The following is a 23,686-nucleotide window of genomic DNA, read 5'->3' on the forward strand; positions in this document are numbered from 1 at the left end:
GCTTTTCTTAGTGTCTGCAGGTGATTATATCATTAATATTTAGGACTGAAAATCAAAGATTGCCTGATTAAGCTTGAGTTAGAAAAATGTCAGCATGGCAACTCCAGAGGGAAGCAGGGTATGTGATGTGTGGGGAGATGGCGCCTGGTCCGCGGCCCCATGGCACCCTTACTTTCAAACTTCTTGGCCATCAGCAACACTGAGAGGTTCTCGTTGACACTTCCCAGCCTGCAGCTGTCGATCTGCAGAAACTTCAGGGCTTTCGCCTGCAGGAGTTGCTTAAATATCACTCTATTGTGGCACTGGAAAGAGAATTAAAACACACCAACAGGAGAGTCAGCCCTCGCCTTCAGGGTCTATGAACCTGGCACCGTGCCCACTCCAAGTCACTCGACAGTGGCCTCCTGGGAGCCTGGACTGTATGCATTCTTCATCCTCTGGGCGTGAGGCGAGCCCTGACAGGCAGGAGGGGACCGCCTGCTCACCTCATTACAAGTCTGCTGGCAGAAGTGTGTGTGTGTGTGTGTCTCATGTAAAAGACCGTAAGACTGTGTGTCAGTCTTTTGTGTGTCGCATAAAAGACCATCTATCAGGGCGTGGCCGCCACCAGCACTGGTAAGTGGGAGAAGCAGCATGGGGATGAGATACAGGGACCGCGGTGAGCAGGTGACCCGGGCGACAAACAGACACAGGGCAGAAGAGCGCGGCTCCCTTGGCCAGGAGAGCCAAGAACCCGCCCCTCACACAGCGCCGCTCGTGGGCAGTCTGTCGCGGGTTTTCGCAGGCGCTTGTGCTCGTTGACAAGCAAAGAGAGGGAACACTGTGTGTTTAAGTACTTTTGAGGCTGACTTTCTTAAAGGGGGCCTACTAGACCCCTGCAGCTTTACATTGCTGCCTTGTAAATTCTGATGAGATACTTTGAAAAAGATCAGTGACCTGAGTCACAGGAATTGTAGAAGAATCTACAAACTCTTGACCATGTCTTGCTGTAAAGTAACCCCATTTCTTAGATGAAGAAAACCTCCCATCGCAGAACACAGGTGGTGTAGCCTCGTGGGCAGTGTCCCCAGGCAGTACCAGTGTGTGCCACCCCAAGGAGATGTCTCCTACCTGTTCTCCTGTGGCCACGCCGATGCCCAGGGGGGCCAGTGCCTGTGAATACAAGGCAACCTGATGTCACTTTCCTGTTTTTGAACTGACACTCCTAATGTTTGAAAATATTTTTGGGCTGTTCAGCTATTTAGAGCCGAAGGAAAGAGCCCTGCTTTGGAGCTGTGTGAAGTTTCAGGTGCCGCAGAAGCGGGGCACTGGACCTCCTGGGTCTGATGGCATCACGAGTTCACATCCCACAGCTTGTTCCTCCCCCTGACTCCTCCTTTATAAGTGACCCCCTCTGGCTTCATAGTCAGTGCTGTGAACCTAGCTAATGGGAGACTCCCTGAGACATAGGATGTTTCTCACATTCTTATGCACGGAGTTCTTCTGACACCTGAAGGGGAGAGAAGCCAAGAGGGCCCTCAGTTTGGGTGGATCTGCCCTGGTTCAAGGGCTCTAGGGGAAACAGGGGCAGCCTTCTATGGGTCCGCCTGACCTTGACCTTAGCAAACCTCCACTTTGTTTCAGTCTGGGTGAGTAAAAGATCTGAATATCAGTTAGATTTCTGTATTTACAAAGTACAGGAATCAGGTCTGGTGACCTCTGGGTTGCTGGTAGCCTTTCAACTTCTAGTGATTACTCTCTGTAGGATAAATAGCAGTGCGAGAGGGAACAAGCCCAGGAATCCTAGGGTCTGAGACCACTGCTCTAGCAGCAGCAGTTTCTCTACCTTGGAAATGGCAGCGTGTCCCAGAATGTCGTCAGGGGAGGTGGGCTCCTCAATCCACAGTGGCTTGAACTCGGCCAGCTTTGTCATCCACTCCACGGCCTCGGGCACGTCCCAGCGCTGGTTGGCGTCCATCATCTGAAAGGGGAGAGAGACCCTTCAAGGGGAGGCTTACCCACTGCTGACCCTGCTGCAGGGCTGTGCCTCCAGGGAGGAAGTGCTGTCTGTTACTCGTGGTCACTCAGCGCCACGACTGTGGGGCCCAGCATGTAACTGAACAAAGGGGCTGCTGAGATGAGCCTGACATGCCGTCTCGGAGATGGCATCACTCGGAGCTGCTGTGAGATCCAGAAGTGCCCTGGGCTGGGCCCAGAAGTGCTGGCTGGCTCTGAAGCTCCAGCCTGATCTGCATTTGTGCATGTATGCTCAGTCGTGTCTGACTCTGTGACCCCATGTAGCCAACCAGGCTCCTCTGTCCATGGGATTTCCCAGGCAAGAATACAGGAGTGCATTGCCATTTCCTCCAGGGGATCTTCCTGAGCCAAGGACTGAACTCATGTCTCCTGCATTGGCAGGCAGATTCTTTACCACTTAACCTGGGAAGCCCAGCCTGCATTTAGAAACCACCAAAATACATTTGTCTTGCAAGGTTCGTAGTTTGTAGGAACTGTTTCATCACATTCTGAATCACTCACAGTTAATGCTGAGTTTGTTCTCAGTGGTCTCTTACTGGCTATTGTCTACTCTGGTTGGCACGATAATAAATAACCCCAACTGTATCATTAATTAAGCACCTACTGCACAGGCATTTTATGGATCCTGTCACATTTAATGTCATAATAACTCTTTATGAGGCAGTTCATATTAACCCATGCTACAGACAGGAAAGCTGACATGCAAAGGAGTAACTTGCAATAAGTCAAGTAAATGATGATTTCAAGTCTAGGCCTCTGGAAGCCAGGTGCTGAGTGTGCAGAGGTAAGAAAGGGCTTCTCTGTCTCTGACATCATCATGCTTGGCCAAGTCAGACCCAGAGACGGATTTCTCTGGTAGAATGTGCTGAGTGGTACACCCAGAATCGATCTGTGTCATAAATTATTTAGATGAGGATGACCTCAGAAGACAAAAGTAGTGTTAATTCATATACAAATAATGGAGCTTTTGATCCTAGGTCAAGGACTCAAACTTCTATTTTAATATATGAAACATGCTTCCAGAACAATTTAAGACTATCTTACTGTGACTTTAAGGAAAATATTTTACATGTAATAAACATAAAAATACACAGGAGTGGCTGATCCTTACATTTATCTCACCAAAAGTTACAGATTCTTGAGCAGTGGCTCCCAGAAACCCACCTACTCAAAGGCAGCCGGGTGGATTTGTTAAGAAGGGAATTAAATGATTGACACACTGGGGCACCAATGGGAGACCTGTTTGTTCAGGCACAGCCACACTAGCACAGAGGAACAATCTCTAAATCCATCTTACTGAATGGTTCTGCAGAATAAAATAGTTAAAAACTACCCACCCCCTCACTTACGTTTGTTGGTTTTCAGCTGTTTTTAAGATTTGCCTACTCCAAGGCCTCAAAGCTGTACCTCTGACATACAGTGTTAAAAATTCCCAATGTTCTTTAATCCTCGCTTGAAGCAGCTTGTTTTGGCCCTAGCCGGAGGCTTCCCAGGTAGCACTAGTAAAGAAACTGCCTGCCAATGCAGGAGACATAAGAGGTGGGTTTGATCCCTGGGTCAGGAAGATCTCCTGGAGAAGGAAATGGCAACCCACTCCCGTAATCTTGCCTAGAGAACCCCTTGGACGGAGGAGCCTGGTGGGCTACAATCCATGGGGTTGCAAAAAGCTGGACATGACAGAAGCGACACAGCAGAGGCCTCGTAAGAGGCTGCTTGCTTCTCAGCGGCCAGGGAGGGTACTTACCAGTGTCTTCTCAGGCCCAATCATGTTTCTGACGAGTCGGCATCTACGGATGTCATCCTGGAGATCGGCACCAACTTTTACCTTAAACCTGTAACATAAATTTCATCTCATAATTTAGATCTGTTCACTGACTCAGTGGACATTTGGGTTTTCTTTAGAAGTGACTGTTTCAGTAATTTACAGGTCCTGTCTTCCAGTAAACTCTTGCCCTTTCCCAATCAGTGTTCAGACAAGCCACTCAAAAATAACCCTGTAAGCATCTCTAAACAGAGATGCTCAGTATCAGGGCAGTAACTCTAAATGACCTGCTGACCTCAAGTCCAGGAGTGGACAGAGCACTAGAACTTTAATAAGATGATGGGTTTTGCTGTGCCATGGAAGGGAATTAAGAAGTGTGGTCAGACCTGGTAGGTGAGCCATATTCCTCTGCCCTCGCTCACTAGCTTCTGTCCTGCATGCGGGCATCAGCCTGCTGCTCTGGAGCCTGGATGGTCTGAGGTTCCCTACATTCCACTATGCCCACCCTGTGTGCTGACAAAAAGCCCCTCTTACATCCTCTGCGCTCAGCACCAAACACTGAAGACGACCTTTCCATCCTGGGTGGAAGCCTCAGGAGGACTCTCTGAGCTCAGGGGCCTAGGAGACCTCTCCTGGGCCTTCTCTGACCCCCGGTGGTCACGTGTCAGCCTCTCCCGGCTACTCAGAAGGAGGAAAGGTGCCAGCACTCACGAGCACCTGCTGCCAACCCCAACCATGCTGGTCCTTTTCAGAAACGGCAACTTTGAGGAGAACCATGAAATCTATAATTCCCAGTTTAGAGAGAAAACAAGGTTCAGAGAGGTTGAGCAATATCCCCATGATCACACAGCAGGTACTCACAGGGAGTGGGGAAAAGGCACAATGTTGATTCCAAATCCATCACATCCCAAGTGTCCTTCCAGTGCCCCACGCTGCCTCCATCAAGTTCTCACTTCCCTAGCCCTTAGCTGAGGAGTCAACAGGAATTCCATGCCTCTCAATGTTTCGTGGGCATGCAAATCACCCAGGGATCTTGTTAAAATGCAGATTTTTGGTACATGCATACAATGGAGTATTACCCAGCCACTAAAAAGAATGAAAGATTACCATTTGAAGCCACATGGATGCACCTAGAGATTGTTATACTGAGTGAAGTCAGACAAAAAATACATCACTTATAAGTGGAATCTAAAAAAGTTACAAATGAACTTATTTATACAACAGATGTAGAGTCATGGATGTAGAAAACAAACATGGTTACCAGGGTTATGGTAAGGTAAGGTAAGTCGCTTCAGTCGTGTCCGACTCTGTGCGACCCCATAGACGGCAGCCCAACAGGCTCCCCCGTCCCTGGGATTCTCCAGGCAAGAACACTGGAGTGGGTTGCCATTTCCTTCTCCAATGCATGAAAGTAAAAAGTGAAAGTGAAGTTGCTCAGTCGTGTCCGACTCTTAGTGACCCCATGGACTGCAGCCTACCTGGCTCCTCCGTCCATGGTATTTTCCAGGCAAGAGTACTGGAGTGGGGTGCCATCGCCTTCTCCGTACCAGGGGGTGGGGGAGGGATAAACTGGGAGACAGGGATTGACAGATACACACTACTATTTATAAAACACATAACTAGTAAGGGCCTTCTGTATAGCACAGGGAGCTCTACTCAATATTCTGTAATGGCCTATATAGGAAAAGAACCCCCCAAAAGTGGATATATGTGTATGTGTAACTGATTTACTTTGCTATACACCTGAAACTAACAACTTTGTAAACCAACTATACTCCAATGAAATTTTTTTTTTAAAGTCACACAAAAAATACAGATTTTGATGTAGCAGGTCTGGGTTAAGGCTCAAGATTCTGCATTTTAAGTTAATTGGAGACTTTTTTTTAGTCCTTATCATTTATCAAGCAACCTACACAAATAATTTTCTTAATCTACCACAGCTGCAGCGGGGCTGGCTGGCACTCCTGCTCCACAGACCACTCTCAGACCAGCAGGAGGCAGGTGGCCAGATTCCTACAGAAATCCAAGTGACAGGCACACCGTCCACCGTGAGCCACACGTATGGACTCGCAGTAGTCACAGACAACCACAGCTAACCCAGAGGAAACCCCAGGTTGCCCAGGGGTCCGTAACCACACAGCAGGATGGACAAGAAGTGCAGGGGGATAGGCTGGAGAGGAGGTGGCCTGCGGAAGAGGAGGAGCTTGGCTCTTGGGAGAATTCCCAGGAGAATCATTGGGACCAATGGCTGGAAGGTATAGGGGAGTCCAGGGTTCATTACATCAAAGCTCTTCTAACACTCAGAACCCTTCCACTACACACAGACGCCCTACCAAGCTCAGTGCGTCTGAAAGTTTTCACACAGAAGCTGAATCAACGCTTGGTACTGCAGTAAAGAGTGGCTTTCTATTCTGGGTCGATGCTTGAAATCAATGATCTCATTTCACTCTGATGTGCCAGGATTCTAACTAGACTCGTCCTTGGATAAAGCTGGAAATCAGTGATCTCTTTTGACTCTGATGTTCCAGAATTCTAACTAGGCTCATATCTTATCTTTGGACAAAGGGCCTCAGATGAAACTTCTGAGTCCCAACATGCCAGGCTGCTCCTGGCAAATCCTGACCTCTCTGGTGCCCTTGGCTTCTGGCTCCTCTCCACAACCGGCCTCACTTGCCAACTGCAGAGTCAAGTTCACGATCACCCAAATGAGTTACCTGGTCCAGCCGTCCTTGAGCGCCTCGCTGCAGAGCTGTGGGGAAAGGAGCAGAGCCATCAATACACACCCTCCCTGGTCTCAGCAGCACCTCAGTCATCTCGGACTCGGCTTCACAAATGCTGCGGCCGCACCGTGAACCAGAAGAACAACCACATGTTGTTGAAATTCAGAGCACAAACAGCTTAGCCAACAGAGCAAGGCTGTTTGGTGACTTTCCTTCCTCATCTCTATGGGAACCACTTCATTCATTGTCACAACACCCCTGGTGGGAGGAATGGAGCATCTCTGTCCCTCTTTTTAAAGCTGGGATAGTCTGCAGCGTCCAGAGACCGAGCCGGTGAATGAGTAACAGCCAGAAGCTGGTCCCCCTTCTCTGTCAGCTGCAGGTGAGCACAGGGCGATGAGAAAGGGGAGTGATGCAGCCATGGGCCACCTCTGGTCCTTGAGCATCACACAGGGCAGCGTTCATCGGGATCCTCAAAACCACTGGGACAGCTATCATTTCCCACCTCGCAGTGAGGAAGCCAACGCAGAGCATGGTCAGGGGTCATGTTATACAAGGTCACACCATTGCTTCTGCCTGGAGGTGGCCTGCCCGTCCAGAACCGAGGCGGGCTTGCCAGGCTATAGAGCCCTGCGTCCACAAGGGAAACACCTCTCCTTTTATGTGGAATGTGTCCATGTATCCAGGATGAAGCCTGGAACCCACAATGATTCAGGAAGGAAATGTCAGAGGAAAATGTCACATCTCCTGCTGTCTACAGAAGCCGGTTCCGCAGCCTACCTGCTTCAGCGTGGCGTCAGGGTAGCCCAGCCAGGCGCACGATGTGGTGTAGGCGGGGTAGCCATGTGCCAGCATTTGCTCCTCTGTGGAAACAAAACCACCTTCAACAGTTTGCGCCTGCGGGACCTCCAGCTGTAGAATCATCTGTGGCTGAAGTGCTGCCCATGGAGAATCCAGCTATTCTGCCTGCCCTGTTCATCCTCATCCCCCAGCCCCAAGGACGTCACACTGGGGCCAGGTTACCCTCCGGAAGGCCCCGCTGGCCAAGCCTTCCCCTGTCGTGCGGTGTGACCCTAAAGCCAGCCCTGCTCCTGGCAGTGGCCGAGGTGAACCCTGACCTAAGACGTAACCCCTGGAGGCTGCTGCATCCATACCCAACCATCTGTGGGGGATGGAGTGGGGGACGTGATGTGAGCCCCCAACGACAGGGACCTGCAGAGGTGCACAACGAGAGAAAAATAATGAGAGAATTTCCTCACAACCCACCTCGCTCTTTTTTCCCGACCTGACTTTGCCGCAGAATTTCTGGAAAAAATAAAAAGCGTCATACTCTTTTAGACAACGAGGCTCTGGGCCTGGTGGCTGCCAGGTCAAAATAGACCCGGAAGCTCCCGGTGTGTGGGGACAACTCACCGCAGGCTTCCTCCTCCGTCAGGACGTCAGTGATGTACCTGAAATCGATGCAGGACACCAGTGTCCGGGGGTCCTGGCGGCGAGACGGCAGGATGGAAAGGCCCGCGTCAGTCCACAAGTGGGTCTCGGTTCTAAGAATCTGCTTACGCTGGGCCTGGGCTCATTCTGTCCTGGAAAGGCCCTTTGGGCCCCCTCCTCCTCCCACCCTGCCCTCGGGGCTCTGGCCTCCCTGGAGAGGCCCACACTCTCAGCTGGGCCTCTGGCTGAGACCTCCCCCCACCAGTCTCAGTCAGTCTGTTGGGAAGCAGGTTGTACCGTGACCAGCAGTACCTACGCCACGGTGACCCTTCACTGTCATCAAAGCCCTTTGAACGTGGAGATTCTGCTTCTTTTAAGACCACTGGCTTTGAAAGAGGGAATAGGATCCAAAAGAATGAAAACTCCACAGCGGGGCAATCTCAGCTACCTCCTAGTGGTCATCAGATCATTCAATTCTGGGGGCCACGTCTGGCACCTCCCTGGAGAGGCCAGTCTAGAGCCTGCAGGTGGCCCAAGAGGTCCATGCCTATCCTTCAGGTGATGCCCCATGCCACCTGCAACCATGTCAGAAATCATGCGACAGCCTTTCGTTTCCACTTTCCTCCAACAATCTTCAAGGGCACGGTTCTTTGTTTCTCCTTAATTATCAGGCCAAATAATAACCAGGGCCTTTGTTAACCACCAGATTTTCAGTGACCATCCAAGACATTGCCCCGAGGTGGCTGAAGCTCAGAGAGGTTAAGAGGCATGCTGAAGGTCACACAGCCAGCAAGTGATGGAGCCCGGATTGAAAGCCAGGTCTGCCTGGGTCTGATGTTCACTCCCTTTAACCTGCCCAGTTTCCTCCTCCTTGGCAGTGAGATGCTTGTCGCTGGTATCAACGTGTCAAGGAGAAAGGAAAGGGCAGAGGCCTATCCTTAGAATTCACCCTGGGCTCCTTCCTCAAGGGTCTGATTTGCCATTTGCTTTTGATGTCAAAGCGACCAGATAATATCTTAGTAATAACACTTTGGTCTTCAGAGTTTGAAGCACTTTTCTCAACTAGTTTTTGAACCAATTCTGTGGCGTTTCTAGAGAAGTTAGGATTATTCCCTTTTCATAGTCAAGAAACAGAAGCTTGAGAATTTGTATCACACGTGGAAGGAAGCACCGGAGTGGGGTAGGTGGGACCAATCAGACACCCCTGCCCGTGTGAGCACAGCTCTCTGCCACCTCAAACACCAGAGAAGGAATACTGGACCTGACTGCATGCTGCCTGATCAGCAGCACAGTGACTGATCCAGAGACAATGTTGAATGTATCCACTGATAATCGAAGGGCATGGAATCCATGAGATCCATTTTATTTACAGAAAACGGAGTATTAAAGAATTTACTTACCATGTCAACAAGTAACTTCCACAGAGGCTTGAAGAAAAGAAAAGATTTGTAAAACATGTGTGAGGCACCCACGTGCTTTCCAACAATAAATGTGCTAGTGGAAAATTCCCCCTATCAGCCCAATGCCTGCCGGTGCCCCAACCCACTGGCTCCAGCTGGCTCTCACCTCTGTGACCTGCTTTTCTCAGCCCTTTCTAACCTACTCCGATGATGTCCCAAATGCTGCCAATATCCCTCTGGGCAGACAAGCAATCGAACAATTCTTCTTATGTCCCCTGGGAGCCTACTGTACATGTCTTTGCTCGAAGGGGGAGTTGTGTTCCTCTGTCGTGTGCTGTATGTTCCATGGGGTCAGAGCTGCTGCTGGAGGATTACCTTCCCCTCCTGCTTGGCCCACAGGTCCCACACGGCGTTGAGCACGGCCGCCGTGGCCAGATGCACCACACCCTTCTCAGGACCGATCTGGTTAGGAAACAAAACACACCAGCACTTCTTAGAAAAGAAAAGGATCTTTAGGTCTCCTAGTCAGGGACATGCTGCATGAATTACAAGGCAGCAATGGAAGCTCTGCCCTGATGCTGGGTGAGATCGGGGGCAGGAGGAGAAGGGGACGGCAGAGGATGACATGGCTGGATGGCATCACCGACTCGATGGACATGAGTTTGAGTGAACTCCGGGAGTTGGTGATGGACAGGGAGGCCTGGCGTGCTGCGTTCACGGGGTCGCAAAGCGTCAGACATGACTGAGCAACTGAACTGAGCTGAACGGAAACTCACTTGGAGGTTAAGCTCTTCTCCAGTAGTTTGCAACCTATAGAATATCTGGAAGAACATTACAAAAAACTCCTGTATATTTCCTCTCTCTTTGTATTTACATATGTATATACATGCACAAACACACATATATACACACAGGTAAATAAAATACATAAGGAACATTTATTTTACTGAGTCACTTGAGAGTAAGTTGTAGATCCCATGCCCCCTTAATCCTAAATACTTCAGAGTATAGTTCCTAAAAACAAGGACATTCTCTCACACAGCCATAGTGCAAAGATCAGGGAATATAATATTGATAGAACACTATTATCTATGAAGACAGTCCATAATCAAATTGCACCAACTGTCTCAATAATGTACTTTCTGTAATTCACAAATGGCATTTAGCTGACATGTCACTTTAGTCTCTTTTCATCTGGAGCAAATTTTCTTTTCTAAAAAAATAATTATTAGTATTTTCAAGGACAGAGTTCCTCCAGCTGGGTTATCTGCAGCCCCATCGTGATTAGACTGCGATGCTGCCACTGCATTCTTGTTGCTGTTATCAGGGCTGTTATTGTTTAGGGCTTCTCTAGTGGCCCAGATGATAAACAATCCACCCGTCAATGCAGGAGATGCAGGTTCCATCCCTGGGTCAGGAAGACGCCCTGGAGGAGGAAATGGCAACCCACTCCAGTATCCTTGACTGGGAAATCCCATGGATAGGGGAGCCTGGCGGGCTACAGTCCACGGGGACTCAAAGAGTCAGATAGGACTGAGCACGCACATATTATCTTTTAGTGCTAGGGTAAGTTAGTATCCTTTAGGCTTCTTCACTGTGTGGTTACCATTTCCCTTCCAAAGTAAGGAGATTAACGTTGCCCCTAAGTTTTAGCATCCACTGATTGTTCCTGCCTCAGTCACTTACAGCCATGGTGCTTGCAATACGGTGGTTTTCTAACGTTACCATTCCCGTTATATTAGTTTGTATTCTGTGGTAATGACAAGCTTTCCTTTGTTGGTTGTTTGCTATCTGAATGGACTTAGGGACTCTTAGGTTAGTCAATGATTTATCAACCATGACTACTGCATTGTTTTTTTCTTAAAGCAAAGGATATAGTAAGAGTCTTTATTCCAAGTACCAAAATTCAGAAATAAGGAAAACAAGTAAAATGCCAACAGTTAAATATTTATGACGTAGTTAAATACCACCTTTATTGAATCGCCCCAGATTCGACCAATGGGAACTCCTTCCAGGGGATGCTTTTAAAGCAAGTTTCACTCAGTTTGCAGAAGTTAAGAATGAAATCCGAGGCAATGTGAACAATGTGCCTTTCTCTGTGCTCAGGAGACTGAACAGTTGGAAGAAGACAGAGCTGATGTCAGGAGACATGGGCAAGGTGTCAGCTACTGGACTGACCTTGAAAAAGTGAAAGTGTTAGTCGCTCAGTCTTGTCTGATTCTTTGCGACCCCATGGACTTAGCCTGCCAGGCTCCTCTGTCCATGGGATTCTCCAGACAAGAATATAGGAATGGGTTGTCATTCCTTTCTCCAAGGGATATTCCTGAGCTGGGATTGAACCCAGGTCTCTTGCATTGCAGGCAGATTCTTTACTACTGAGCCAGCAGGAAAACCCTGATCTAACTGTGATAAAATTCCATCTCTAGAATCTCACTTTTTTCATGCTTTGAACTTAAGGTTCAAATACAGTCCTACACACATAAAGGCGCTCTGGTCTCTCTCTCCTTAACTTTTGCTCTTCTCTTACGTTTCTGTCCTTAATAACCTCCTCCCACAACTTCAATTCTTCTCCTATTATTTCTCTCTAAAAGGTTCCCATTTGGCACTTTATCTTCTAGGGAGTCTAGACCACTTCTTTCCATTCAGGGAGCAGAGATGAGGTCTGGAAGGGCAGTGATAGCTCTTGGGATCCAAGTATGTCCAGAGTCAAGTCTCACAGAAAGGACTAGATTACCTTAAAATACTGACTGTCCACCTGGTTCAAGCCCTAATTCATCTGACTGAGATGTTTACCTTAATATCTTAAACCTGTGTCTATTTTCACAGTTGTTACAATCCAAGGACATGAGACTTCAGGAATGCTATTTACAGAATAGTTTCACAAAGCAAGACACCTTACCCATCTGAGCTGCCCATCACTCGTGAGCTGCCTGTAGAAACCTCTGAAATCCCCAACAATGTCGCCAAGGTCCTTGTTCAGCACGTGGGGGGCCAGAGCATTCACAGCACAGACAACTGTGAAAGAGGATACAATTCTTGTTTAGTGTTGGTGTGAATAAATTAAGACATGCAAGTACCGCAAACGAAAGTGGGCATTTTATGAAGATAATTTTAAATATAAAAGGTACATGCCCTTAAAAATTGCCTCAAATATGTCATCTGTGGTTGTTACAACTAATAAACAGAATAGTTGTTCACCTATATTCAGAGCTTAATTCCTGAACAGAGCAAATCCATTTTGATTGGCTGCCACATGAAAAGAACATAGACCTGAAAGTTTAAAGCATGTTCCCAAATCATTCTCCTGTTCACTTTGTAAAGTGTCCATATGTCAGCTGCAAAACAAAATCTTGCTATTAAATTGTTCCCAAGTAATAATAAGACTGATTTATAGAATTTTTAGAAATGTCTTTTCATCATTGTCAAGTATAGAATATATCTTGAATTCACAATGTAACTATATTAAAGATGAAATGAATTTGCAATTAGCTTAATATTTACATGTAAAATGTTAAAGTACATGAAAAAACTTCATGAACATTAAACTAATTTGAAGGTTAACCTTCATTTGGGTCAGCATTACCATCAATTACTTATTTTTGGTATTCTACTTAAATAAGAATTTGTAGTGTTATTTCAGATGAAGAATCAGTTAAAAAAAAAAAAACTGTCTGCAAAGACCCTTTTATTGTTTGCTCAATCTATAAAACTATGTTTAAATGGCCAGAATAATCAACTTAGCCTCAAAGCAATGAATTTATTATAAAAAATGTTGATTGACTTTCTGTTTGGCATAGCCGTTGCTTCAATATTAAAATTCTCACATCACTTCATAGGGTAGTCTCAGAGACACAGTTTTACTTTAGACAGACCTTAGGAGAAAGACATTTTGAAAGTATTTGAACATGTTCACAGGATACGCTTGGCTTCTGCGTGACAGCCCTCAGGTGATGCTCATACTGAGTATTTAGGGCTGATCCCCATACCTTCCGTGTTCTCTAGGGCTCTTCTTACTAGGATGTGGAATGATTCCAGTTCAGACATTTACCCCCTCGAGTTCTGGGAAGACAGAGCTCCCCTCACCCCTTGGTGATTGGTGCTCTTAGATTAGAGACGTGAAGAGTAAGCTGGCGGCTCAGAGAGACCTGTATCAATACCTGCATCAAACCTCCGTCTCACTAAGGAGAGGGTTACACAACAGACTGGTTTGTGTCACAGAGCAAATGCATTTAACGAACTTTGAGGATGAGCGCATCTTTTTTGGCTCCAACAGAAGCACAAACAACACTAGTACATTCATCGAGAGGATATGGATTCTTCTCCCTCAGACTGAGTCCACTGAAAGAAGTTTACTAAAATTTGGCAGCTTCCATAGAAACTGGGTTGTGGTGACCTAACTCCAGGCTTCCCTGGTGGCTCAGATGGTATAGAAACCACCTGCAATGCAGAAGACACAGGTTCAATCCCTGGGTCCAGAATATCCCCTGGAGGAAGAAATGGCAACCCAATCCAGTATTCTTGCCTGGAAAACCCCACAGACAGAGGAGTCTGGTGGGCTACAGTCCATGGGGTCGCAGAGTCAGCCTGATTCCGGTGTCTGAAAAGATGAGTGGGAAATCTGTCTGGAGAAACTTGGGCCTTGAAGGCAGCTTACTGTTGACTGAAGCCAGGGCTCTCTCCTGTGACTACAACTGCCTAAAACTTTCTGGGATCCTCCTGCCCGGGAAGGACAAGTCAGAAAGGCTACAGAGAACGCGGGTCTGAGCTCTCATGCTGCCAGGAACCCTTGTGGCTGGCTATTTAGTCTCTTTAAAAATTCCACTTTTTTCATCTCTCTTTCTTTTCCTTTACAAAAACTATATTGGTCTCATCTATACTTAAAAAAACAAATCAAGCATAACCTCTCCCTCTCTCACACATTAAGGCCCTCTCTTCACGGTAATGAAAACACTGTTTTCTTAGATTATAAAAGAATGATTAGTTAAGTAAGCTGATAAAGGCTGCAGAAGAACCATGATGAGCTAATGGAGTTTTTTTCAACTTTAATTCGAACACCATGTAATGGTTCAGTGAGATGGCAGTGAGTCACCTGAAAAACGCAGCAAGGTCACAATTAAAATGGTTCTGTCATGCTGTGGTCTGAAACAGGCGGAAGCCAACTCCATCACCACAAAAGAGCCATTTGTTCCAGGCACAGAGAGATGGGGATTGATTTCTCCTGCCGGAGGTGTCCATAGGGACAGTGCGGGTGGGGAGGAGTACGGGAGGCCCCCACCCCATGAACTCAGCAGCACACCTGTACCAGGAAACAGGCCCTTCACGGTGGGCCCGAGTGAGCACAGTTCCAAGTCCTGGCTGTTAACAGTGGTTCCGAAGGCTTGTTCCAGAACGCGCCTTATAAGCTTGCTGAGTTTGGCACAAACTTTGGGGGCCACCCTGTATGGTTAGAGCTTCATAAAGGTCTCAACCTATACCAGAGAATTAAAATTGCAGGAGAAGCTGAAACATACCTCTCCAGCCTGCGGGGTCAGTGGTCACTGCCCGGAGAAACATCGACAGTAAATGGTTGACTTAGGGGATGGGAGTCTGGGAATCAGTGCCCAGGTGCCTCCATCTGCTTGGCCAATTCCTGGTTACCCTTCAAGGCTCATCACAGAGCCTCACTGTTGCTCTGAAGCTGTACTGACCCTCCTGGACAGTTACCGTGTAGTTCGTACTCACTTTAAAACAAATGATCCTTCTCATACTGCTCTATCATTTCTTGTACGCCTGTCTCCCTGAGAAGTTCATGCATTCCTGTTGCTTGTACATGGGACTCTGTCCCCTTTCTCTCTCTCTTTGTAAAGTCATTCCTGCGGTGCCTGGCAGAACATGTAACACATAGGGGTACACAGGAGGGATTCATGGAAGGCCTGGTTGATGGATGACTGGACAGCAACCCTGGGAGGGGTGGGGACAGCCTAATGGCACCCACAGAACGTTCAAGAAAGGTTCCCTTGTCCCACACACACACACATCTCTTTTATCTGCTTGATGATATTAAAATCATTCAATCAGTCAAGACTGTTCTACAACTAGGAGAGGGCTGACAGTGCAAATATCCATGAGAGAGGGGTCGAGTCACCATCAAAGTTAGAGCATCTATTTCCTTGTTTCAGCCCCTAAGGACTCAGTGAAATTGATCTGGCAGAGAGGTCTTCTTTTGGTATGTATTGAATTTTGTTCTTTGTGCGTGCATAAACCAAATTATGCTTTAAAAAAAAAAAGCAAATAATTTGTACTTAAATGTTCTGCAGACTAGCTGAACAGCTGTCTGGGTCTGTTTCCTTGTCTCCAAAAATGTGGAGGCTCAAGACCATGGCTGAGCCCTCATCCAGCTCTGAGAAAAGAAAGACCGACTTGTGGTTCAACAAGCTGCCTTCACTGTCTGCTTTTCCCAAGTGAGAGCTCTGAAACCGGGCAGGACCTACAGCCTTTGCTGCAAAGAAGGGCAATGAACTTGAAACCGACTCCATGTGGAGGATTCACAAAAGCAAGTAGACTCTCTGTGTGCACAACAATAAGCCTTGTCCCATGAACACATGTCTCCCCTCTCAAGCCCCTCAGCTGCTCACCCACTTCAGGTTCAGGCAGAGAGAGAAAGGGGCTGAACTTCAAAGATGTGCCTGCAGTGCTATGGATAACCACAAGGAGAGAAGCCAAATTCTGCTATTTAAAAAATTTCTCTGGAGAAGGCAACGGCAACCCACTCCAGTATTCTTGCCCAGGGAATCCCATGGACAGAGGAGCCTGGTGGGCTACAGTCCATGAGGCCTCAAGTCGCTAAGACACAACTTAGCGACTACACCACCACCCAGGAGGGTTAGCTGAGAACTAAAGCCAGCTGGAAGTTAAGTGGGAGGTTGGACGCAGGCGCAGAGTTCTGTCTGGGGGAGAAAGTAGCCTTGGACTAACTGGGGCAGGGAGCTGTGAGAGACACTGCTCAAGAAGTTGTTCCCCACAGAAGGATCAGGTTCAGATGTAGGCTTAGAAAGATAGGTAACTTGACCAAAGGCAGCAGATCAAGCCAGCCCAACTGGTTCATGAATATAGTTCAATTACATGAATCCAGATGGGAACAGAAATAGATTTAGAGTGACTGGAAGAGTGGGAAGGCTCAGCAGGGCCTGGCTGACCTCACCCAAAGCCTCGGTGAGGACTCTGGGACCAGGCAGAGAAGGGCTGTAAAGGCAATTGGGAAGTAGTTTGGGGAGCTTTGGGAAGGCAATCTGACTTCTCTTCGGAGGAAGTTTCGAGCTGATTGGGTTAGCAGCCAAGGGAGATGGGATTGAAAATGGAACTGGGGCCTCCGTACCCTTGGTGTCGGCTCAGCAAATATTTCTTAGTTGCCACTGGCCTGAAGAAGCTATGTTGTAAACTCTTTGATTCCTTTGATTGTGTACTTTATATCCCCCTCCCCCGTTTCTTAATAAATTCCTTTGAAAAATGTGAAAAAAAAAAATTTCTCCCAGTGAAATAAGCAAACCATCAAACATTGTTTTTTCTCACGGCAAGCAACATATGGAGGCAAATGAGGTCAGAACTGGAATGTTAGTGAAATGAAGGCATCCTAGGGCCGCAAGAGAGGCCCAACTCACCAACTTCAGTGCCTCTTCCCAGAGTGAAGGTAATTCCATAGCCCTTGAGTCCGTCTTCCGCATCCGTCTCCAAGACAACATAGGCTGCTGAGTAGTCAGGGTCTGTGTGCTGCAGAGGAAATGCCCCCCCAAACCCACAAACGTGAGAAATCCCCAAATAAACCCAGTAATGATGTCACATAAGAGCAGATGCAGTAAGAGCGCCCATCGGAGGAAACCGTTCATGTTCCCCAAAGCAAACACAGGAGCTCTGAATGGACAAAAGGAATGTCTTCCTGGAGGATGGCAGAGGGACCTGGGGTGAGAGGGAAGACCCAGAAATGAGATCTCTGTATAGCAGAAGGAATTATATTTAGTATTATGTAATAAACTACAATGGAAAAGAAAAAAGGTATCGGGAGGTGGTAGGCTCGGCTGGATCTGGGCTCTCTGAAACCTTGGTGAGGGCCTGGAACATCAAAGGCCTGAGTGGTCCACATTTTTTAAAAGGCTGGTAAGAAACAATTCAAGGACAGAGGAGCCTGTGGGCTAAGTCCATGGGGTTGCAAAGAGTTGGACACAAGTGAGTGCCTAATACACACACACACACAAAATCATTGGAACCCTTTGCTAGAACAAGTATGGGGAACAGTTTCAGGGCTCCTTCGTGAAATTATCCTACTTGTGACCAGGAAGGCTTGCTGTGCTGGCATGTGGGAGCTGAACTGCTGAATCCAGCGTGTGGTGAGGGCTGGGTGGCGGGGCTGGGTGGGATGGGGGCAATCCTGAAAGTCATGGCCATACTGCTGAGAACTGCCACGCAGACTTTCTAGTAAGAAGGCACTTGGGGGGACTTCCCTGGTGGTCCAGTGGTTAAGACTCTGCACTTCCACTGCGGGGGGCATGAGTTTGAATCCTGGTTGGGGAACTAAGATTGCTATGCCATGGGGTGGCCCCCAAAATAAATAAAATGAAAATGGAGGCAGTTGGGAATGAGCACACAACACACACCACATCTCTAGGAGCTAATAAGTATTTATGAGCTTGCAAGGCAGGTGTCAGATATAATCTCTCATGACCCAGATGTCCTAAACCACTCAGGCCAGAGACAAATTCCATTTCTTATTCTACAGTGAGCCAGCAACCTTAACACTTCACAAATTCAAAGAGGAAAGTCAAGGTTTCAGTTCATCGGCAAGCAGTAATTACAGCCACACCTACTGACAGCCTTCTCTGTGTCAGACTCTACACACATCTCATTTACATGGATAAAGCAGATCCTGCTATACTAATTTTACAGGTTAGAAAAACTAGGCCTGGAGAAATTGTGTGGTTTCCCCACAGCTGCTATCCCACAGAGGGGCAGAAGCAGTTGCCCTAAATCAGGTATTTTAATTTGACAAGTCAGCATAACTTCAAACGGATGTTTGGAGATTCACAAAGGACAGCCCAATGGGTGGTTTTTGTCATTTACCATAAAATGATATGGGCTTCCCTGGTAGCTCAACTGGTAGAGAATTCGCCTGCAATGCAGGAGACCCTGGTTCAATTCCTGGGTTAGGAAGATCTGCTGGAGAAAGGATAGGCTACCCACTCCAGTATTCTTGGACTTCCCTGGTGGCTCGGCTGGTAAAGAATCCGCCTGCGGGAGACCTAGGTTCAATCCCTGGGTTGGGAAGATGCCCTGGAGGAGAGAAAGGGATAGGCTACCCATTCCAGTATTCTGGTCTGGAGAATTCCATGGATAGTAGTACAGCCCATGGGGTCGCAGAGTCAGACACGACTGAGCGACTTTCACTTCATAACATCATACGAGAAAGGACACAAGGGTTTTGAAAATCAGGAATAACCTAATCTCAGAACAAAGGATATTCTTTTAAATCACTTGAGCACTTTTGAACAAGAGGCCGTCTCAGTAGCACACAGAGAACGCGGAGTGTAATGAACATGCGCAGTGTGGCCTCCACGCTCAAGGGGCAAACGTTAGTTACAGTGTGAATCGGAGTCCTCGGGTGCCAGCCCCTCAGCTCCCCACCAGTAACAGGTAACCACGACCCTAACAAGGAGGCTTCCCACATTCACTACATGCAGGGCAACTTTGTTTTTCCCGTGTGGCCAATGGTGAGTGGGCGTGGGGTGCAGGGAGGAGCAATGAGCATCTAAGGCAGGCAGGCCTCATATTTGGGAGCCACTGCAGGAGACGTGGGTGTGGAGCGCCCTGCTAACACTCTCAGGGAACAAAAACACCTTTCAGGGCTCACTTGCCTGCGTTTCCAAAGGCGGACATCTACCTAACTCTTCACGGTGACACATCCTCTGTACTCATGTTTTCTGGGAACTTCATGGCATCATGGACTCAATGGACATGACTTTGAGCAAACTTCAGGAGATCTTGAAGGACAGGGATGTCTGGAATGCTGCAGTCCATAGAGTCGCAGAGTCCGACACGACTGAGCGACTGAACAATGAACAACATGAGAGCCCCTTTCACATGACCCAACTGCTGTGAGTTTGTCCATATGGTTTCCAGCCAGCCAGTGACTCCTTCCTTTCACAGATGGGCCCAAAAGGTCCAGAGAGTCAGGGCCTTCTCCTGGCCACACAGCAAGGTGTAGGGGGAGGCAGGGATCACCACCTGAAACACCGTGTGCGGGTTTCCTGGGCTCCATCACGGTGGAGGAGCTCCTGCTGTTTTAGTGCTTCTCTGGGGGTGCCCCAACAACATCGTTTTGCAAATACGATTCGCATTTCCAACAGAATGTGAATCATAAATATAAAAACAGGAAATACTAAATGCCAGCAAAGAAAGGAACAATAAGAAAAAGAAAAAAACCTAGGAGGCTGGGGAGTCTCTAGATACCTTCACTCCACTTACAAAAGCAACGGTTCCAAAGGTGGGAAACCTTCCAAAGGGCCCCCTCCGGGTGCCCCGTGCCTAAGGGGCCCTAGCGTCGGTGGGGCGGGAGGGCACCGGGACGGACAGCGCTTACCATGGCGTCCGAGCCGTGGCCCCCGAGTGACGTGGGGAAGCGCACGTCGTGGACCGAGAGCCGGGAGACCCTGCCGTGCACCATGCCCACGCGCGCTGGGGCACCACCAACTTTGCTGGGCCGGACGCGGGCGCGCGGAGAGGGAGGGGCAAGGAGCCGGCGCGGATTGGCCGTGTGGCCAGGGGGCGTGGCCGCACTCGAGAACTCAGGGAATTGTCAAACTTAGAGGGGCCGGCCCGGTTAAGGGTCCCCTGACTCACACGTTTTCCGCGCCAAGTTTCCGCCCCGCAACTGGCGCACTGTTCCCCAAGGCGGATTCGCTCGGCGTCTCCACCGACCCCGCGCCCACTCCCCTCTCCCGTCCCTCCTCCCCCCAGGATCCTGCTCCGCCCAGACTAGAAATTGTCATGTGACCTTACCCGGAGCGACGCCCCGAGAGGAAGAAACCCGGTCGGGTTCAGAGTGCGATCGCCTCGCAGCAGATTTGGACCAGCTCCAAATCTGAAGTCACTCAAGGTTGGCTCAACCAGGATAGCCTTGGGCCAGAAAATCTTGAAATGACCTCAGCCTGTTTGCCGTTTGATAAACTAAGAGGCGGGCCACCATTTATTACATCCTTGCTGATGCAGAAAGCTTTAAATACAGGACCGCTTATCTACCCAGCCCTGCAAGGTAGGCTGGTATTGTCCATTTTAATGAAGAAATGAGATTCAGAGAGATTAAGTAATTTAAGAGACTTGCCCGAGGCCACACAGCTAGATAAGTGGCTAAGAGTACTAGCTGCAAACCCAAGGCTCTGTCCTCTGGGTGGCAGGAATTGTGGGGTTCAGAGCTATAGGATCCCTCTGACAACATGGTGAGGGCTACGGACAGCCCCCCACGCCCAAAACCGCAGCACTGTGCACAGATGTTAAGTTTTTATACCATTTTAGGGATGGTCCACGTAACCTGTCTTGCCTAGCACGCCACCTTTCAGTTCCTACTTCTAGGGACTGTTTTGACGACTGTTTGGGAAGCAGTGCTATACAGATATATTTTTCCATTAATAAATGTTCCTGTGGGTATGGCAGGGATGTTTTCAGGGATCTCCAGGTCACCTCTGCTGCTCAAGGATGCATACACATAGAACCCTGGCAGATGAATTCCTCTGGCTAAAGACTGAGATGCTTAACTCAGAAGCTACATGGATGTTAACTCAATGCTACAGAGGCTGGGTGGGCACCAGGAAGCAAAGAGGGGTGAGATAAGCAGCAGTGACTGCAGCTAAAGGGACAGCCAGGCAGCGCCAGTTGATTGTAGCCCTGTAGGAATTAAGAGCGCAGACTGCCGCATCTTCCTAGTTTCCAAGAGAAGTCTGAAATTTGAATGTTAATAGGAAGTAGCCTTTCTTTCCCCCTGGCCTCTCCTACCCACTCTACAGCTTAGACAGTTAACTTTTTTTTTTTGCTGTCTTGATTTTTAGGGTGGGGGTGTCTGGCTGGAATATATGCTCAAGTTTTCTTTCAGAATGGTTCTTGGGGCTGAGTGATATATTCTGAGTACTTCATGTTCTGAACATGTCTTTTTCTTTCAAGATTTGAAGGATTTTACTGTATAGAATTATTCAAATTAATACTTTTTAAGGTAATGTTAAGTTTCATTAAGAATTTTTTATTCCCCATTCTCTGGAAAATGTTTGGATTTTCTCTTTATGGTTTTAAAATAACTACTAATATATATTTAAGATTCACTTAGATACTAATTTTACTCCACAGCTGATGGATTCTTTCAAACCAGAAGCAGCATGCTGCTTTGGAAATTGTCTCTACTTGGTTCTTCCTCTTTTTTCCATCTGGAATTTATGTTGGTTTGATACTAAACTTACTCTGAATCTATCACCCATGCTTTAATTAAAAAAAAAATTCCTTTTTGATTCTTTGAGTTCTGGGCATATCCTTTGGTTAACTATTCCAGCTCACTGACTGGGGCAGTTTATTATACAGGTTCAGTTCTGCCTACATCGCTATTCCAAATGCTGACACCCCCTTCCCACACCCCTGTAATAGTCCCATTACATTTTAGGAAAAATAAAGTAAAATGGACAGGATTTATATTCTTATCGCAGCAACAAAGACCCAGCACAGCCATAAATAAATTAATAAAATTATATATATACTGTGTGGGATGAAAAGCAGAAAACACACTGCAAAATAAGAGACTAGTGAATATGAAGACAGAGCAAAAGTATCCAAAATGAAGCAAATTACTGACCTGTGAGGCAATATTAAATGGTCCAATATATATATATATAATTAAGAGTCCCAGAGTGAACAGGGAAAAACTGAAAAATAATCTCCCAGATTTTCTGACTTTGATAAGAACTATAATCCACTGAATCAAGCCTCTCAAACTCTAAACAGAATAACCTTTAAGAAAGTCATGTGAAGCCACATCATAAATAAATTGCTGAAAACCAGGAATAAAAGACTTCTTTTCAGAACGTTTTAAAAATACTTTTATGGACTTCCCTGGTGGCCCAGTAGTTGAGAGTCCGTCTGTCAATGCAGGGGACATGGGCTCAATGCCAGGTCCAGGAAGACCCACAGACCGAGGAGCAACAAAGCCCGGCGCCACAACTACCGAGCCTGAGCTCGGGAGCCTGTGCTCTGCAACAAGAGAAGCCACCACCACGAGAAGCCCAAGGACTGCAAGGAAGAGTAACCCCCCTCACCTGTACTAGAGAAAGCCCTTGGGCAGCAGTGAAGACCCAGCACATCCATAAACAAACATTTTTCTGTATTAATATCTTTCTAATTTTCTAGCAGTGATATGGATTACAAAAACACAAGTTAGAAACCCAGATCTCTGATCCTTTCAGAGGGTTTGGGATCAAGAGATGTAAACCAGGCATAGTTTGCTAATTCCATGGTATATTCTCTCAGTGTTTTAGGAGACCAAGGCATTCCCAGAAAATAGCAATTATGTGAGTGAGTGAAAGGACTCTGATAGCCTTTAAGGAACATATCACTTCACATAATTCAGTTTTTCTATTAGGATCACTGTCACTCCTTTGGGCCAATTGTTAAAAGTTTTTATTTCTCTGATCTCTATTACCACTTAGACTGCAGGCATTTTTTTACTTTAGACTCTCAGTCTTCCAGCTTACTCATGCTAATCTGACCTTTAAGATGTGACTGAAGCTGGACTGAACTGCTTCCCTGTGTATGTGGGAAACCTAAGTGCCTGTGCCTCCCAGCGTCTCTGAAGCACTTAGAGGACTTTCTCCTCACTACATTTAAACTCCTTTGTGTGAAACCCACCTCTCCCCTTTGTCATCAACCTTTTTGGACATTGTCCTAATTCCTTTACTACCTTCAATGCTACCCACCCAGGTCGTAAAGCAGAGTTGAAGGAAAGTTTGTGGTAACAGGAGAACTTATCAAGCATCTTAGACATCTTGTTTCTTAAAGGTCTGTGGGCCTTTCCTGAGGTTCTCACACTATTTAACTTGGCTTTCATTGTTTTACTCATTTTCTGGGTGCTTCCTTTTTCTTCCATTTCCTTTTTCTTAGCTCAGCCCTCCTACTCCCTCATTCCTATTCATCATTCATTCTACTCATGAATGATTCACTCCTTCTTGGAGCGTTATACCCAACTGGTTGGTTCAGTGGCGTTTTACCACATTTGGTTTGCCAATTTTTTGAAAAATAGTTAATTGAAAAATCCTTAAGGTTCAGTTTAGAAATCAGAGTTCTGAATATGCTCAACATTT

General features: G+C 47.3%; 1 protein-coding gene and 1 long non-coding RNA gene across 9 annotated transcripts in view; one reads left to right on the forward strand and one right to left on the reverse strand.

Moving 5' to 3' along the window:
- Positions 1–20,359, reverse strand: part of ENOSF1 (enolase superfamily member 1) — a 23,138-nt gene extending 2,779 nt beyond the window's left edge. For 3 of the 8 annotated variants that reach the window (XR_015153896.1, XM_086373051.1, XM_086373053.1), the window contains exons 1-14: positions 19,936–20,032; positions 16,967–17,075; positions 12,229–12,344; positions 10,106–10,150; positions 9,705–9,791; positions 9,330–9,356; positions 7,912–7,984; positions 7,765–7,803; positions 7,279–7,361; positions 6,493–6,527; positions 3,761–3,848; positions 1,826–1,960; positions 1,111–1,152; positions 173–302 (exon numbers count right to left, since the gene is read on the reverse strand). Coding sequence is in view for 6 of the 8 variants with exons in the window: in XM_086373051.1 (XP_086229177.1) it covers positions 173–302; positions 1,111–1,152; positions 1,826–1,960; positions 3,761–3,848; positions 6,493–6,527; positions 7,279–7,361; positions 7,765–7,803; positions 7,912–7,984; positions 9,330–9,356; positions 9,705–9,791; positions 10,106–10,150; positions 12,229–12,344; positions 16,967–17,075; positions 19,936–20,019 (1,093 nt within the window). In the remaining 2 variants the exon portion in view is untranslated. Of the gene's footprint in view, positions 1–172; positions 303–1,110; positions 1,153–1,825; positions 1,961–3,760; positions 3,849–6,492; positions 6,528–7,278; positions 7,362–7,764; positions 7,804–7,911; positions 7,985–9,329; positions 9,357–9,704; positions 9,792–10,105; positions 10,151–12,228; positions 12,345–16,966; positions 17,076–19,935; positions 20,033–20,197 lie in introns of those variants that run through there. The other 5 variants (XR_015153897.1, XM_086373052.1, XM_086373054.1 and 2 more) reach the window with 3 other exon arrangements.
- On the forward strand, positions 14,926–16,830 carry LOC147346071 (uncharacterized). Its single transcript, XR_015153900.1, has 2 exons — positions 14,926–15,534; positions 15,626–16,830. It is a non-coding gene; the product is annotated as an uncharacterized LOC147346071 (long non-coding RNA).
- Positions 20,360–23,686: the final 3,327 nt, after the last annotated feature.

This window comes from Bos grunniens, chromosome 24, assembly GCF_055505025.1.
Source record: "Bos grunniens cultivar Pamir isolate PY7600 chromosome 24, Bosgru_T2T1.0, whole genome shotgun sequence".
Lineage (NCBI taxonomy): Eukaryota > Metazoa > Chordata > Mammalia > Artiodactyla > Bovidae > Bos > Bos grunniens.